This window comes from Megalobrama amblycephala, linkage group LG22 (assembly GCF_018812025.1).
Source record: "Megalobrama amblycephala isolate DHTTF-2021 linkage group LG22, ASM1881202v1, whole genome shotgun sequence".
Lineage (NCBI taxonomy): Eukaryota > Metazoa > Chordata > Actinopteri > Cypriniformes > Xenocyprididae > Megalobrama > Megalobrama amblycephala.
In genome coordinates, this window is record NC_063065.1 from 6,693,429 (window position 1) to 6,710,980 (window position 17,552).

Sequence of the window (17,552 nt, forward strand, 5' to 3'; positions counted from 1 at the left end):
TTGTATCACTGTGTATCAAGCGCTGAGGAAGATCTGGAGCTGAAAATCAGATATGGCAATGGGCGTTTCATTTCTGACATGCACTGTAAGCGGTTGACCAATCACAACAGACTGGGCCATCTGACCAATCAAAGCAGAGTATGGCTCTTGGAAATAAATCCTTTATTGAACTGTTTCAGACACAGTTTTTGTGCTTGATGCATGTAAACCTATTGTAGCAGACCTCCAAAACAAAATTAGGAACTTTTAAAATAGCAATTCTGATTGTGTTTTAATGAATAAAAGAAACTAAACATGATTGACAACAAATATCCACCGCAGTAATTTTAGATGCACAGAGAAGTGAAGAATGTTTTCTATTTCTCATTACGATAAACAGTGCAAAGTTTTTCTTATTGTGGCCAATGCCTATTACTGATTACATAAAAAATTATTAAAAGAAAGTGATATTAAAGTGTGATAGGCTATGTTTAGTCCTCAACAGACACCATTATTGCCACGAGAATGGAAGATCTATTTTCAAAACTTCCAGAAAAAGAACTCACAAATTATTTGTAAGTAATTGACTTTGAAATCTGTTGCTTCCTACAAAACAACAATCATTAGCCATGTATAGCTGAAAAATATTTCTTTATTAGAAATAGAGCACAAAATATGCCATTTTAAATGTACCATGTGGTCACTATGAATTTTAAATGAATGATAGAAGAAAAAAAAAATCAACCCAAAGAAACCTTGCATACTGTAATAAAATCATATCCACAATTTATACTTAAGAATTCTGATGTTTTTTACAAACAAAACAGCATCATTCATAACAGCCACTGACACTAATTTTAGATGCACAGAGAAGTGAAGAATGTATTCTATTTCCTATAATGAAAAAACAGTGCTAAGTTGTTCTGTAGTATGACTGATGCCTATTACTGAACACGTAAAATTATTAATAAAAAGTGATATTAAAAATATGTGACATGTTTCCTCCTCTATGGCTTTTTCGCTGCCAGGAGAGATGGAGATCCGTTAGCGTAGCTCATTTGTTTGCAGTGTTCAACTCTCGTTTTCAGCAACTCCTGAAATGAGAATAACAATTCATTTTCAATCATTTCAAGAGTTTGAGACCAAACATATACGCATCATCCTCTAAGTTTTTTTTTAAAAATAATTTCAGTACAGTTTTATTATAATCCTATATGAAAGCACAGAAGACAGAGTGAAATCAGGGCACAACAAACAAACAGTAAAACTATAAAGTTGTGGAGTGTAATAAGTGAGGAGACAGGAGACAGATGTACGTCGAGTCAGTTTTACTCTCCACTTCAATACAACACAACAGCGGTAGAGCGAGAGATGTAAACAACTATCCCACAACGTTAACCCGGAAAAACTATATCCCGCAACCCGCTCCCTTAAAGGGGCAGTCTCTGGGTGAATGTCTCTATAAGTTCAACTTGTGGGCACCACAAAGTTTTCTTTTTTCTAAATGAAAGTGAATTTTAATTTTCAGGTGATTTCGTGATTTCCTGGAAATTGCATTCCAATGTTATTTTAGTATTACTGACATACTAAAATTGATTGATTTGATTTTTATATTGTGATTTTTTTTTTAAAAAAATCTATATTTTCATTTTTTTTAGTTAAAGATTTAGTAATATTGTTTGTGTTTTTCTCCTTTTTATTAGTTAAATTTTTATTAGAAACGTTAAAACTAGCAGAAATAATATAAGTTTCAGGGGGGGGGGTTTCAATTTTTGGTTTTGGTTTTAGGTTTGGTTAACTGTAATAACTCTGGGTTGCATAATGCAGTTTCTTTGAAAATGGGACTTTCTCTGTTTTATCAAATGTACCTGATTTCTATTATTTGCTTTCATAGCAATATAAAGAAACTGTCCTGAAATCATAAAAAAACAATATCAATATATTTAGTTTGAGATAGAAAAGCTCTTGTTCAAAAGTTCACTGTGAAAAACACCACAACATGATAATGTATCAAGTCCAACAGTTCACAGCTTGTTTACAGTGTTAATTTGGGAACAAATGGCACTATGGTGACATGTTTGCGGGATGAATGACCTGTGTGAGCTGTGGTTTGTGAATGCAGTGCACGTAAGGCTTCGGTTCACTCTGGATCTCTCCATGGAAGGTCTTATAGCAGATTCCACAGTCAATCAGAGGCTACAAACAGACAAATGAGGAACACGTGATCAATCACATTCATGTCAACACATTTAAGCTCAATTTAAGACTGTTAAGACAGGTTAAATTAGAAACAACTTGAGTAGAAATAATTTCAGTGCATTCCCAGCTAACAAGGAACATTCCCATGACTTTCAGTAACGTTTTTAAAGGTTATGTACATGTTAAACGTTCTTTAAAGGTAGGCTATGTAACTTTGTTTGTTCAGAATTAACTAAATTTAAATAATGAGTCAATACATCATCAATCCTTTTTACAAAACATGTTCTTACACTGATTCACTACGGTAAGCCTATTATAATTTGTTTATTTACATACATCACTCACTTGCGCGTCTTGTCATATCCATAAATAGAAAATGAGAAATCAAGTCCCCCCCAGGTCTCCTTTAGGACCCAGGTAGTAATGCCTGATCAAAAGATTTAATCGTGATTGACTAATTATAACCTATTTCATTATTGTATGTATGATGTTTATTACATTATTATAACAACATGCTTGAAATATAAAATGAATGCCTATATTGCATAATAAAACACTGGAAACACAACCATGCCTAAAAATTATTTTTTTTTATATAAGGATAAGGATTGTTGCAACATATTATGTTCTGTAAAAGTAATTTAATATTAATTTTAAACAATAATAGCAATGTGGTAAAGTATATAATATTAATATAATACATTTTTTAATAAATTAATTGTCATGCTACACAAAAACATAATTCATTTGAAACATGTAACTGGGAACTATATTGGAAACAAAAAACATACCTAATATAATATAAGCTAAGCTAGGAGACTAATCAGGCAGATGCTATGCTAGTACTTAAGCCAACTAAAAAAAACCTAAAAAAACAGAACGAGAAATGTTTAATTTCACAACCTATAGCTTCAGTTATATACTAGTATATGAACCATGTACTTTAAAAGACATTAATGGTCATTAAAATGCATTTTAAACTGTATAAATCATAACCTGATTTTGCAGGAATTATAATCAGGTGCTAAAAATACTAAAGTCCATTGAACCAATGGCATCACTCGGGGTTCCTAAAGGAGCAGTGTTGCCAAATCTTATTATTCTGGCAGGAATTGGGCTACTTTAACACTGTTGCTGTGGGTTGTTTATGTCCACAGGTTGAAACGACCTCAAATAACATGATATTTAGCCTCTGGAATGTGAATGTTTTACCAGGGGGACCCCACCAAAAAATGTGGATTTACTCTCTGGAATGCGTTTTTACTGGGGGACGCCTCCTTGAAATGGGATTGGGTTAATTTTGAGTAGCAATTGGGTTGCCTGGAAAATCCAGCCTCACCACTGTACCAGTGGATGAGTCTGGTCGGCCATTGAATCAATTCGATTTCTAGGGCGGAGCAAATCCGAGCAAACAGGAAGCGGAGTACACCAATCAGAGAAGGGTGGATATGACGTTAGCAAAGCGACAAGAGAGTCAACAGCGAAAAGTAAATAATTAATGTGTTTTTGGTCATTTAAAACTGAATTCACGGCTGAATACAACAAACTCTCGGGTCTCCCGTGCCTAATCTTTGTTGATATTGAAGGGACTTTCGCGCACTAGAGCGACGCTGTTTGTGTCACTGAAATAAACAAATCTGATTGCACGGTACGGTTTGGAGTTGACTCGAATTGCGACGGAGGGCGGACTGACCAGACTGATATGTCTTGTAGATGATATATCATTCTGGACTTGCCAGGCAAGCAATTGGGCGATTTTGCTGTGAAAACCTGGCAAGCTTGTAAAGGAGACCCGATTCCTGGGGGGACTCAATTTCTCACCAAACCGGCTTTGACGTGCGTCTGGTGTGGGAGTGGCATAGGTTCATTGTCACAACGAGCTAGAAAGGTTGAAATGGAGCAGCTAAATCTCAAACCTCCAGGGAATCACCCGTTTTAAACAAACGTCGAACAGAGGAGAGTTTGCTGACAAAAAGAGAATGAGACAGAGCTTGTAATAAAACAAGAACCAACATATGCTTGACTTTTCAGAAATGGCAAGAATTGAGGGATTTGAAATGTTGTAAAAGGAACACGGAGATGGTGTTTTTATTACTCAACAGGTGAGTACAGTATTTTATTGAACAGATAAATTGCCATCTGTAGCTCTCTAACAGAGTTCATCGTAAAGCTTTATCTATTGTGAAGGCTCACATTCATCTGCACTGTCACGCAGAGCCGAAGCTCAACCAAAACAATGTTCTTCCGCAAAATACATTCTCAGAACGTCCTTATGATGTTATTGATATTTGCTGAATGTTAAAGTTCTTGGAATATTACAAATAAACATTTAAACAATGTTACATTGTAATAGTATAAATAGTATAAATTAAGCTTTTAAATAACATTCTATCATGACAAGAAAACTGGACATTTTAACGTTTTAGAAACATTGCAAATCACTGTTCCCACAACGTTTTTAGAACATACATTTGTTAGCTGGGTTTTAGCTTCATCCATTTTTAATGGAACAATATAAACCAATATAATCATGTGAAGTGCATTTCAAGCTATGAAATTCTGTAGAAAACTTACTCTGTCATTTCTGAAAGCACATTTAGTCGGGTTTGCATTCTCAGTTCCTTTAGGGCATCTGGTGGCTTTAAGGTAGAAGCGATGGTAGAGATAATTCACACCAAACCCACCCTAGAATAAACCGGCTTATTGAATATCATAGCTTCAAACAATGAACAACTCTATTTATATAAACTAACATTGACAAAGGTTAATGAATGTTGTAAGAAATACATTGCTCACTGTTAGCTCATGTTAGTTAATAATTAACTAATGTCAACAAATGAAACCCATTCTAAAGTGTCTTCATAATTCACTTTAGTCATTTGTTCTTTTCAAATGAAGATACTTACATCAAGGTCAGATTTGTCCAGACTCTTGAAGAAAAGAAAAACGCTCTTGATACTCTGGTGCGAGTTGATTTGTTCCACGGCCAGTTTAACACCTTCCCTGTAATTTCCTGAAAGTTTGTTGAGATCCTCCTGTGCCTCCGATGTGTCTAGAAAGACTCCAGCGCTGACAAGGACGAGGAGAAGAAACACAGCCATCTTTACACAATCCAGAAAATCCCTCAGATGTGCTTATCTTTCGGTTATACAGAGTTAGGAAAGGAAAACTTCAGAAGAATGTAAACACTGAGAGTTGTGTTGAGTCTAATCACAGAACACGAGGGAGGGAGAGAAGAGAGGGAGAGATTGGGCAATTATGGGATGTTTTTGTGGGGTGAGTCCTCTTTCTTTTTGTCTGTGTGATTTTGCTTTCACATACAGAGGGAATGTGAAATCACGCCATCTGAGAGAGGACTGCCATCCAGTGGAGAACAGACACTAAAAACTAGGGATTTTGGTTGAATTAGATGGAGAGAGAGAGAATACTATGTAGGTCACACTTTTTTAACAAACTGTCATCATGAGTTTCATGCCAATTCTAATCCAAATACAAGTCAGTGAACTGTAAACAGAGCCGGTTTGATCCAGATAATGATGAACTAAAGGGGAAAGAATGCTCTCAACAGAAGAGATTTCACTTGAAATGTTTGTTCATAATATTTATTGGTATTCATCTATGCAGTTACAAAGATATAATAAATCAAGTGAACTTTCTTTAGTTTCAGGTCATTTGAATATAGGTGTATATTATTATTATTTTGAAAAAACAACAACCCCAAAACAAACAAACAAAAAACAATTAGAAATGTATAGCTCAACGTTTTAAGACAAATGTTAAGAAAATAGTCATTTTTAATGGTGTTGCTTTACAATAAAGTCTCATTTGTTAACATTAGTTAACTATGAGCAATATAAATATATAACATTCATTCATTTTTGTTGATGTTAAAACTATAAAGTTAACTATAAATGCTGTAGAAGTATTGTTTATCATTAGTTCATGATAAAGGTACACTATGTAACTTTTGGCCCTCTAGCGGTTAAAAAAGGAAACTGCATGCATTTTGCGGAAGAACATTGTTTTGGTTGTGCTTCGGCTCTGCGTGACTGTGCAGATGAATATGAGCCTTCACAACAGAGCTACAGATGGCAATTTATCTGTTCAATAAAATACCTTTCTCACCAGTTGAGTAATAAAAACACCATCTCCGTGTTCCTTTTACAACATTTCAAATCCCTCAATTCTCGCCATCTCCAAAAAGCCAAACCTATGTTGATTCTTGTTTTATTACGAGCTCTATCTCTTCTCTTTTTGTCAGCAGACTCTCCAGGTGATTCCCCAGAGGTTTGAGATTTAGCTGCTCCATGTCAACATTTCTCGCCTATGCCACTTCCACACCCACACCAGACACACGTCAAAGTAGCCGGAGCTACTTTTCTCTATTTACTGATATGACGAGACACACAAGGGTGACGCATGCGCGTGATTTCCTGTGAAAACCATCCTGACTGGTCTAAAATATTACCATTTATAATACACTTAGCAGTGAATCAGGGTTAGACAAAAACACATTTGGGAAGAAGGATTGATGATGTATTGACAAAAAAAAAAAAAGTGTACATAGTGTATCTTTAACTAATGTAGTTAACAAATGAAACCTTATTGCAAAGTGTGTTACCTTTTTTAATGTTAGTGCATTTGATACACTAAAACATTGAATAATGTAAAATTAAGGCATATAAAGGTATATATACTGAAATGCAATTGTAATGCCTTATAATTCGCTCATTTCTATGTTCTTTTAAAAACTTGTAACTAATACATTTTAATATTTACATATGCTTCCACCTTTAAAGGGTTAGTTCAACCAAAAATGAAAATTCACCCTCATGTCGTTCTATTCCCACAAGACCTTCATTCATCTTCGGAACACAAATTAAGATATTTTTGATGAAATCCAATTGCTCAGTGAAGCCTCCATTGACTGCAAGATAATTAACACTTTCAGATGCTCAGAAAGCTACTAAAGACATATTTAAAACAGTTCATGTGACTACAGTGGTTCAACTTTAATGTTATTAAGCGACGAGAATACTTTTTGTGCGGCAAAAAAACAAAATGACGACTTTATTCAACAATAATATTGTTGAATAAAGTCGTCATTTTGTTTTTTTGCCGCACAAAAAGTATTCTCGTTGCTTAATAACAAAACAAAACAACGACTTTATTCAACAATATCTAGTGATGGGCGATTTCAAAACACTGCTTCATGAAGCTTTGAAGCTTTACGAATGTTTTGTTTCGAATCAGTGGTTCAGAGCGTGTATCAAACTGCCAAAGTCACGCCCCCCAGTGGTGAACCACTGAAACTTCAAAACACTTATGATGTAACGAAGCCTCGTTTACTGAAATCACGTGACTTTGGCAGTTTGATTCACGCTCCGAACCACTGATTCGAAACAAAAGATTCATTAAGCTTCGAAGCTTCATGAAGCAGTGTTTTGAAATCACCCATCACAAGATATTGTTGAATAAAGTCGTTATTTTGGTTTTTTGGTGCACAAAAAGTATTCTTGTCGCTTCATAACATTAAGTTCGAACCACTGTAGTCACATGGACTATTTTAAATACGTCTTTAGTAGCTTTCTGGCCATCTGAAAGTGTTAATTGTCTTGCTGTCAATGGAGGCCTTAATGAGCCAACAGATTTCATCAAAAATATCTTAATTTGTGTTCTGAAGATGAACGAAGGTCTTACGGGTGTAGAACGACATGAGGGTGAGTAATTAATATGACTGAATTTTTATTTTTGGGTGAACTAACACTTTAAAGACTATATGATCATATCTTGCAATGCAAGATGTAGCCATTTATAGGTACGCATTTTAAAAAGTTTGTGTATAACCTTACATTAAGGAAAGTTAGGGATAGGGTCACAGTGATGCTTGCTTGTGAAAATTAAAGCAGAAAAATGTTACAATTACTATCACTTTAGTTCTTGTGAAGCAAATATGCATGATAAAAGAGCTGATTTGGCACATAAGACTGTTGATCTTAGACAGTTAAGATCATTGACGCTGTGTTCTTCAAACCGTGAACATCCGACTGCCTCCAGCGGTTCATTAAGATCCGACGGCCAGTAGGGTGGGAGATCCACTGCTGTAACACATCTTATTACAATACTCTATTCTCTCCTTCTTCATGTCCTTGGGTTCAAAACAATAAAATAGTGTTAGTTCATGTATATAGATCATTGCAAAACACAGCAAAGATCATTTCATAATCTGCCCTGGCATATATTTATATTTAGAGTAAAAGCAAAATTGCAATCTTACTGTTGATTATGCAACACCTGAAGTCTCTTTATATGAAATATTATGGCCAATAACTCTTAGAAAAAAGGTTAATAGATAAAGAACTCTACATCTCTTTTTTTTATGCCAAAAAGGTTCTATTTAAGGAGAAATGCCTTAAATAATTGCATAATACATTCATGTTTAATGGGTTACTTCAATTTTTTTTTCTAGTGATAAGTATGTTTACAATATTTTTAATTCATAAAATTGAATTAAAATTAAAATGAATTAAAGCTAAATTAATTATTTAAAACTAAATCCATAAAATGATCCCATGATTGGAACCCCTACACTCTTAAAAAAAAAAAAAAAAAAAGAAGGTTAAAAATGGTTCCAAACTAATTTGAACATTGGTTTGGGGGTTTTCGCAGTAATCCCATGGAAGAACTATTTTGGTTCCCCAAAGAACCTTTCAGTCAACAGTTCTTAAAGGAATAGTTGACCCAAAAATGAAATGTCATCATTTACTCACCCTCATGTTGTTCCAAACCTGTATGAGTTTCTTTCTTCTGTTGAACACAAAAGAAGATATTTTAAGGAATGTTGGTATCCTGACAGTTGACGGTAGCCATTGACTTCCATAGTATTTTTTTCCTTCTGTGGAAGTCAATGGCTACCTTCAACTTTGATTACCAACATTCTTTAAAATATCTTTTTTTGTTTTCATTAGAAGAAAGAAACTCATACAGCTTTGGAACAACTTGAGGGTGAGTAAATGATGATGAATATGAAGCATGTGACACACCTCAGTGAGAGCGGGTTTATGCACACAGTTGATATATGGTTTGGGTTCTGTCTCAATGGCTCCAGCGTAGGTCTTATAGCAGACGGCACAGTCAATCAGAGGCTGTAAGGATAAATAATTGTATTCCACTTTGAGAAATGATTTCCATCATAAGGTACAATAATTTGCTCTTACTGAATTGCATGTATGTTCTGTAAATATAACCGCAGTAGATTGTGCAATGCTAAAGCCTCAAGCTCTATACAGGTATGTTCAGAGGTGGAGCAAATCACGTTCTGTTATTTTCCACATTATAAACCTCACTTACGCGATCATTCCTGAACGCACATGTGGTTGTATCAGCGTTCTCAATTCCTCTTTTGCATTTGGTGGCTTTCAGATGAAAGTTATGGTAGATGTAGGTGACATCATGCCCTGCCTATAAATATTATATTCATCCAATAAGCAGAACACAGATCAGGGTTATTATTGGTAACTAAAAGCATAAAAAACTAAAAACAAACATTTTCATAAACATACAACTGAAATAAAATATAAAAACTTATTTTATTTTAGCTACCTGCCGACATTTCTCATTTTAGTTTAGTTCAAGTTGAAGTTCTAAAACAACTAAAATTAAAAAGTATAGACATATTAAAAAATACAAAAACACACAACAAAATTACTAAAACTTTAAATGATTATGAACAGAAATATAACAATAAATGAACCGAATATAAAAATAAAATCCAATTCAAAATATTAACAAAAATTATGATAGTAAAATTACACCGACAGAATAAATGTGAAATAAATTGATACAAAAACATTTTCCACAATTCATACATGGTTATTAATAAATATTTTAGAAATTGTAAATTATATATATATTTTTAAATATTTACAAAATATTTTGTATAGCTATTATAAATATTAATACATTAATAAAATTAATAAATGTTAAATAATTGAATGCATTTTCTTTAAAATATGTTAATATGTATTATTTACAAATTTAAAAATATAGCCATTATTATATATTTAAATATTTATTTTAACTGTATTAATATTTATTATTTACAAATTTTGTAAATATTGGGAAAAATATATATTCAAAATACCAAAAAAAAATCAACATTTTTAGAAAATGCTTATTAGGTAAAATTAAATTTTAGCCTTGGACTTTTTGAAAAGTCCAACTCTTGGAAAAAGCAGTTAGTGAAAGAGACAAAGAGACAAAGTCTCACCTCAATTTGCGACTTATCAATGGTTTTAAAGAAGAGAAAATGCTGCTGGACGCCTTCGTGAGCATTGACATTTTGCACAGCGAGCTCCACTCCTTTCTTGTAAGTGTCTGGGAGTTTGCTGAAGGAGCTTTGAGCCTCAGCGGAGGTCAGGAAGACTCCAGCTGCGAGCAACAGAGCAAACGGGAGCAGACGCATCTTCAACCAGTCTGAGCACGATCTCCTGCTGCACTCACTGAAAAACAGCCTCATTCCAGGAAGTCTGCCTTGTTTTTGTGCCGTTGTTGGGTAACACTGTGTAAAATGGCTGTCAGTGAGGTAAAATGAATAGTTGGCTTGGCCTGTTCAGTTGCTTTTATTTGTTAACGAGGTTTAGTTTCTTGTATATAACGACGAATAATAATAAAAACGTGTATAAACAAATGTAACAAAGTCTGCGTTGTTGTTTACAGTGTCGCAAATTAGCTGGAAATGTTACATTATGATACATATTTTGAAATGATCTGAATGGTCTCCACTTATCTTTGACAAATAGCCTACATAAAGTAATTTCGACTTTTTTAGATTCAACATTTTCACATGCTCAAAACCGAACCGAAAGGCTCTGAATTCTATGGAAGCCACCACTAAAAAAAAAAAAAACGCCACTAAAAAAAATAAAATAAAAAGATTAATTGCGACTTTATATCTCAGAATTCTGACTTTATAACTCGCAATTGTGACTTTATATCTCAGAATTCCGACTTTATATCACGCAATTGCGAGTTTATATCTGAGAATTCTGACTTTATGTCACGTAATTGCGAGTTTATATCTCCGAATTCTGACTTTTTATCACGCAATTGCGAGTTTATATCTCAGAATTCTGACTTTATATCACGCAATTGCGAGTTTAGCCTATATCTCAGAATTCTGACTTTGTATCAGGCAATTGCGAATATCTCAGAATTCCGACTTTATAACTCGCAATTGCGACTTTATATCAGAATTCTGACTTTATAACTCGCAATTGCGAGTTTATATCAGAATTCTGATTTTATAACTCGCAATTGCGACTTTATATCTCAGAATTCTGACTTTATAACTCGCAATTGCGAGTTTATATCTGAGAATTTTCACTTTTTATCACGCAATTCTGAGTTTATATCTCAGAATTCTGACTTTTTATCATGCAATTGCGAGTTTATATCTCAGAATTCTGACTTTTTATCACGCATTTGCGAGTTTAGCCTATATCTCAGAATTCTGACTTTTTATCATGCAATTGCGAGTTTATATCTCAGAATTCTGACTTTATATCAGGCAATTGCGAATATCTCAGAATTCCGACTTTAGCTATATCAGGCAATTGCGAATATCTCAGAATTCCGACTTTATATCACGCAATTGCGAGTTTATATCTCAGAATTCTGACTTTATAACTCACAATTGCGACTTTATATCAGAATTCTGACTTTATAACTCGCAATTGCGACTTTATATCAGAATTCTGATTTTATAACTCGCAATTGCGACTTTATATCTCAGAATTCTGACTTTATAACTCGCAATTGCGAGTTTATATCTCAGAATTTTCACTTTTTATCACGCAATTGTGAGTTTATATCTCAGAATTTTCACTTTTTATCACGCAATTGTGAGTTTATATCTCAGAATTCTGACTTTTTATCATGCATTTGCGAGTTTATATCTCAGAATTCTGACTTTAAATCGCAATTGTCGCAGTTATTTCGAATAAAAAGTCGCAATTAATCTTTTTTTTTTTTTTAGTGGCTTTTTTTTTTTTTTTTTTTTTTTTTTAAGTGGTGGAAACGGACTTCCATAGAATTCACACTGAAAAGTTGTTGAAAGTTGTTAAAGTGCTACTCTTCGTTTGCTCTGCAGTAAGCTTGATCGATGTTAGTCATGGTAAATCATGGTACTTGCGGTAAATCAAGAAAACGAGATTCAAACAATAAGACTTACTGTGCTGAGCTATATAACATGATTCGTTTTCTGTCGATGAATGTATCCAAACAGTTGCTCACCTGTCTAATAAAACACATAATATATTAAAGCGTCTTTGGCGTTTTCATGGTTTCTACAAAATAAAACTGGAAATCGAGGGTAACGCAGGTATGATGTCATTGATAAGCAACTCACGGACATGGTCCGTGTCCTGGTTAAAATGGCTTAGTTCTCTGGATTTAAACTTTCTTGAAAACATTTGGGATAATTTAAGTACACAAGTTAATATATAACATTGTTCTAGTGTTTTTTTTTTTTTTTTTTTTTTTTTAATAGTTTAATCTAAAAATCTTACATATTGTGCTTTTAATTTCTCTTCTGCACGTTTAGACACACCACACAAATCTGGAACCGAGGGAAAGTCAAAGATAAACAACGGTGACAAAATATAACATGCTGCAATTGAAACATGTAGGTTCTGATGTACTAAACATCATTACAGTCATTTAGTGCATTAAAAAACAACAACAACAGAATAGACAATCCACCATATTTAAATAATCACAGAAATACTGAAAGGTGTTATTTGTAAAGCATTTTAATGCACTGATAAACAAAATCACTTTATTGGATAGTAGAATATGCACTGGTGTTATTTATTTATTTATAATGATATTCATTAACATTTAAAAGTGGTTAAGGGAGTTTTAGAGAACTCTGCTTTGTTGTGCACAAAAAAAACTTCTTTCACAGGACAAACATCGAATGTTCTTATGTCACACACATCCCGTATTGATTTACTGTAGAAAATGTGACCACAACAATGCAATGCTATCTAGTGCTTGGCAATCAGATAAATGTGATGCAAAAGTTGATTTGGAACAGAGCAGACATGCTAAAACATGCTGCGTTTCAGATTCCTGAACATCAGATGTCAGAGGACGCTCCTCTAGGATCCAGTGTGTGCCACAGGAGTCGGGGTCAGACTGCCAAAACCCGCCTGGTAACACCCAATCTCTCGCTCTCTCTTTATATCCTTGTGTTCAAACAATCAGACAAAGCTTATGTTGACAGCAAGGGCAACTTCTATACACAAGTTTCTTTTTTCCATTGTATTAAATATGTTGGGAAAAACATTTGCAATTTGGACAATGTTCTAGCAATTATGGTAAGATTAAGTGTATTTCCAGGTAATGAAATGAATTATCAAAATGAAGAACATGAAGAGGGAATACCTTTGAGAGAGCTCGTCGATTCATGCAGTTTAAATAAGTTTTGCCACCAATTTCTCCAGCAGAGGCCTTGTAGCAGATCACACAGTCAATGAGAGGCTGGAGGAATATGGAAATGGAGTCAGTAAGTTTAAGGAAATTAACCCTTAAATGCATACCTCGGGTCTTTAGTGACCCGGGACGTCATTCACTAGCCTCCTCCTCGTTCATTTTTTAAAGTTAGACATCAACCTTCTTGTTATTCCTCAATCAATTCATTATAAAGAATATAACAAGAAAAAAAAATCATAAACTGATAAAAGAATGCCTATTTTTGTATTCATTTTTTGTAAAAATTGTATAGGGTCGCTAACGACCCGAGGTGTGTATCAGTGTACATATATTTTTTTCTGCACAACAATAATTGAATTTTTGATGACGGAATAAGTGCAATTCACCTTTATTCCACAAGGTGGCAATGTCTGATACACAATGCTGAAGTGACGATTCATTCAGACAAAAAACGAAAAAAGAAAAACATGAAATGGCTCAGCGATTTACTGCGGGGCAAGTACTGAACGCAATCAAATATGACTGTAACTGTCACTGGATGGATCTGGTGAAGCTGTTAGTGATCGAAATATTGATTTTGAAGATGTTGAAAATTATATAGTTTTGAGAATATGTTTGAGATCGCGAATGGGCTCATATTCGTGACCTCAAACATAAAACTAGCCTTTTATTTGCTGAATTTACTGGGAAATGAGCTCTGACGAGGACAGTGATGATGGCATAAAACATCTGCTCAAACTGAACCCTTTTCAAGCTCCAAAATGTAACAAAATATGATTTATTTTATTCTTCTGTAATTGTTACTCTAATATCAGAGGAGTTTTATATTGTCGTGACAGGTAGAGATCCATCAGTGTTAGATATAGATCCGGGTCGATAAAGACCCGAATATGTAAGAATGATTGGTGAAACAGTCATGCATTTAAGGGTTAATATGCATTTATGCACTTTTGCGTGCTGTGGTGTCTTATATATGGGTCACTGACGAATAAGGTTTTTAAAAGTGTAAACAAACACAATGGAGATATAATTAATTTTTATAATTAAAGTTTTATTAAATGTTAACAATAACATTATGCGGTTTTTATAATAAATCAACACTGCTTTTGTCATTTTTTACTAGATGGACAAAATTTGTCACCAAAAAAAGTCATTCGGTTTAACCAAAATTTCGGTTTTACCGAATGACACTTTTGGTTAGACCGAATGACGATATTTTCAAACAATGCTAACAGGCTGATATCTAGCTAGCTAGCAAAAGGACAATCAAACATTTTATATTTAGTACAAGTTTTTAAAATATTACAACATTTTCCATGTTTTATAGCGGTTGTACCAAATGACCTGATGTTTCGGGACATGCATATGAGCAACTGAAAATATGAATTTTTTAAATAGTTAAAAGAGAGTTAATTACTTTGTTTCATGACCATGTGGTCCTTTGCAGATGTCTGAATGATGTCACATGATATTGACCGCATGACTTGATCCAAAATGGTCCCTTTATATTGGTTACTCCAAATGACATCAATGAAATTTATTTTTTCAGACATTCTTTCTCATTACAAAGCGACGAGTTCAACACATAATTTTAATACCATTTTGCACTAATGTTGATATAATGATGTTATAAAATCATGCCAGAATAAAAAATATATACATTTATTACATTTTAAGATATTTTAATCACAAATGAAATGTATTAGCCTCTGGACGGTTAAACCAAATGACCTTTTGACACTTTATATCGTCAAATTTGACACATGATATTAACAACATGACTTGATCCAAATTGTTCTCTTTATATTGGTTACTCCGAATGACATGACATGAAATTAATTTTTCGAGACATAAGCGGCTTAATTTGCTTAATAATGTAACTGTATTATAATTTAGAGACGACAACATGTAACATAAAATACAGATGGTCCTTTAAAGCATCCCTTATTTAGATTTAATACGCGTTTAGAAAATGACTTGGTTAGTGACAGACAACTGTGAAAAGAAATGAAAACTGTGATCTTCATATGGGTTTCTGAAATGCTTATGTGCTTTAAATGAACACAATAGAAGTCACACTTACCCGATCATTCCTGAACGCACATGTGGTTGTATCAGCGTTCTCAGTTCCTCTTTGGCATGTTGTGGCTTTCAGATAAAAGTTATGGTAGATGTAGGTGACACCAAATCCTGCCTACAGAGAGATGATTTATTCATCCACAGCACAGGCATTTCCACCAACTCTAAATTTAGTCAAATTTCTGTCCTCTTTTTTTTTTGGGGGGGGTCCCAGGAGATGTACATGCCATTGTGTTTGGGTTAGAAAAACATGTTATTTTTCCTCAATGGAACCTTGTTCAGTACATCAAAAAAGCCTAATATTAGCCTAAACATATTGCTGATATTGCAGGTAGTTTCAGATTTTTTTTTTCCCTGAAAAGAGGATAAAAATCAGAAATAGAAGAATACAGTTACCTTAATTTCTGCCTGATGAATAGCTTTAAAGAAGAGAAAATGGTTCTGTATGTCATCATGCTCATTGATCTGATGTAAAGCCAGTTCCACTCCTTTCTTGTAGATATCTGGGAGTTTTCTGAAGGAGTCTTCTGCGTCATTCAGTGAGACTCCAGCAGTGAGCAACACGACCAACAGCAGCAGAGCCATCTTTAACCAGTCTGAACTTCAACTCCTCCTGCAAATGTCTGCTTGCCCAAAAAACAGGTTAAACATTCTCTAAAACAGTCACTGTTCATGTGGAGCCCTGGCATGATGCCTAGAAGTCAGGCACTAAATAATAAGACGAACAGTGCCACAATTATTAATTGCCTTGAAATTCAGCTGTAGTAATGAGGATTTGTTTTTATTGCAGCACACACTAGAACCAGAATATATTTATAAGTATAATTAATTCAATTCAATTTGCACATAGCTCAACTAGTCATTTTGGGCCATGGCAAAAAAGTTCATTGACTCGTATCTGTTAAATGGTTTTACAAATTAACTTTTTGTCAGAGGCATCAGATGATACACATCAATAAGAAAAAAAAAAAAGGAAAAAAAAAAGCTATTAGCTATTATTAATTTATTAGCTTTTTTGTTGCTCAAATGATATATTTAAGCATAATTAAATGTTTTAAAATGTAATTTATTCCTGTGACGTCAAAGCTGAATTTTCAGCATCATTACTCCAGTCTTCAGTGTCACATGATCCATTCTAATATGATTTGCTGCATAGAAACATTTGTTATTATATTATATTTTGTAGGATTCTCTGATGAATAAGTAGAGAACAGCATTTATTTGAAAAAAAATCTTTTGTAACATCATAAATGTATTTAACACTTTAACACTTTGATCCATTCTAAAGCATCTTTGCTGAATAAAATATGAATTTCTTTCAAAAACAAACTAAAGTAAAATTGTTTTCTTAACATTTTGTCAGGAGAATCTTCTAGATGATAAACACCAAATTTTGCAGTACTCTTTGTATGGTCACTTGCACAAGTTCCAGCACAGCAAAATCCCCAGAGTTAAATTGACTCTGCTCAGAGTACATATGGTCCCTCTCTAAATAGTGTTAAAGTAACACTGAAGCAGAGTTAAAGTTAAATGACATAATTAAGTGATTAAGTAATCGGACATTAGTGATGAACACCTGCTGCTAACAAGCAGAATAACTGAAGAACAGAGAAACACAAGAACTACAACTGACTTCATCCACAGCCTTTGATAAAATCAACTGAAGACATAAGACATTAAATATCTCAAAATCTAATTAAACAACTTCACAAACAGCATTACCAGCTTCACTTATTACTAACCAGACTTTATTTTCACACATCTACAGAAGTCTTTATTGAGGATTAACAGAGGTTTAG

At 33.8% G+C, this 17,552-nt stretch overlaps 2 protein-coding genes across 2 annotated transcripts; both read right to left on the reverse strand.

The window, feature by feature from the left end:
• Positions 1–613: 613 nt before the first annotated feature.
• On the reverse strand, positions 614–5,439 carry zgc:195173 (uncharacterized protein LOC792613 homolog). Its single transcript, XM_048174790.1, has 4 exons — positions 5,085–5,439; positions 4,753–4,863; positions 2,074–2,175; positions 614–1,073 (listed from the first exon to the last, which is right to left on the reverse strand). Exons 1-4 carry the CDS (start codon positions 5,277–5,279, stop codon positions 987–989), a joined length of 495 nt encoding a protein of 164 aa, XP_048030747.1. The 5' UTR covers positions 5,280–5,439; the 3' UTR covers positions 614–986.
• A 2,389-nt stretch (positions 5,440–7,828) lies between these two features.
• si:ch1073-406l10.2 (uncharacterized protein LOC100536977 homolog) lies at positions 7,829–10,722 on the reverse strand. The gene is made up of 4 exons (XM_048174514.1): positions 10,448–10,722; positions 9,529–9,639; positions 9,222–9,323; positions 7,829–8,326 (listed from the first exon to the last, which is right to left on the reverse strand). Exons 1-4 carry the CDS (start codon positions 10,694–10,696, stop codon positions 8,243–8,245), a joined length of 546 nt encoding a protein of 181 aa, XP_048030471.1. The 5' UTR covers positions 10,697–10,722; the 3' UTR covers positions 7,829–8,242.
• Between the last annotated feature and the right edge of the window lie 6,830 nt (positions 10,723–17,552).

What these genes read in the sequence shown, in the direction of transcription:
- zgc:195173 (XM_048174790.1), bottom strand. Translation starts at nt 5,279, where the DNA reads ATGGCTGTGTTTCTTCTCCTCGTCCTTGTCAGCGCTGGAGTCTTTCTA. An exon ending in GTGCTTTCAGAAATGACAGA is followed by an intron (nt 2,176 to 4,752) that starts GTAAGTTTTCTA and finishes GTCTGTTTGTAG; the next exon opens with CCTCTGATTGACTGTGGAAT. An exon ending in ACAAACCACAGCTCACACAG is followed by an intron (nt 1,074 to 2,073) that starts GTCATTCATCCC and finishes TTCTCATTTCAG; the next exon opens with GAGTTGCTGAAAACGAGAGT.
- si:ch1073-406l10.2 (XM_048174514.1), bottom strand. Translation starts at nt 10,696, where the DNA reads ATGAGGCTGTTTTTCAGTGAGTGCAGCAGGAGATCGTGCTCAGACTGG. An exon ending in GTGCGTTCAGGAATGATCGC is followed by an intron (nt 9,324 to 9,528) that starts GTAAGTGAGGTT and finishes TTATCCTTACAG; the next exon opens with CCTCTGATTGACTGTGCCGT. An exon ending in ATAAACCCGCTCTCACTGAG is followed by an intron (nt 8,327 to 9,221) that starts GTGTGTCACATG and finishes TTTGAACCCAAG; the next exon opens with GACATGAAGAAGGAGAGAAT.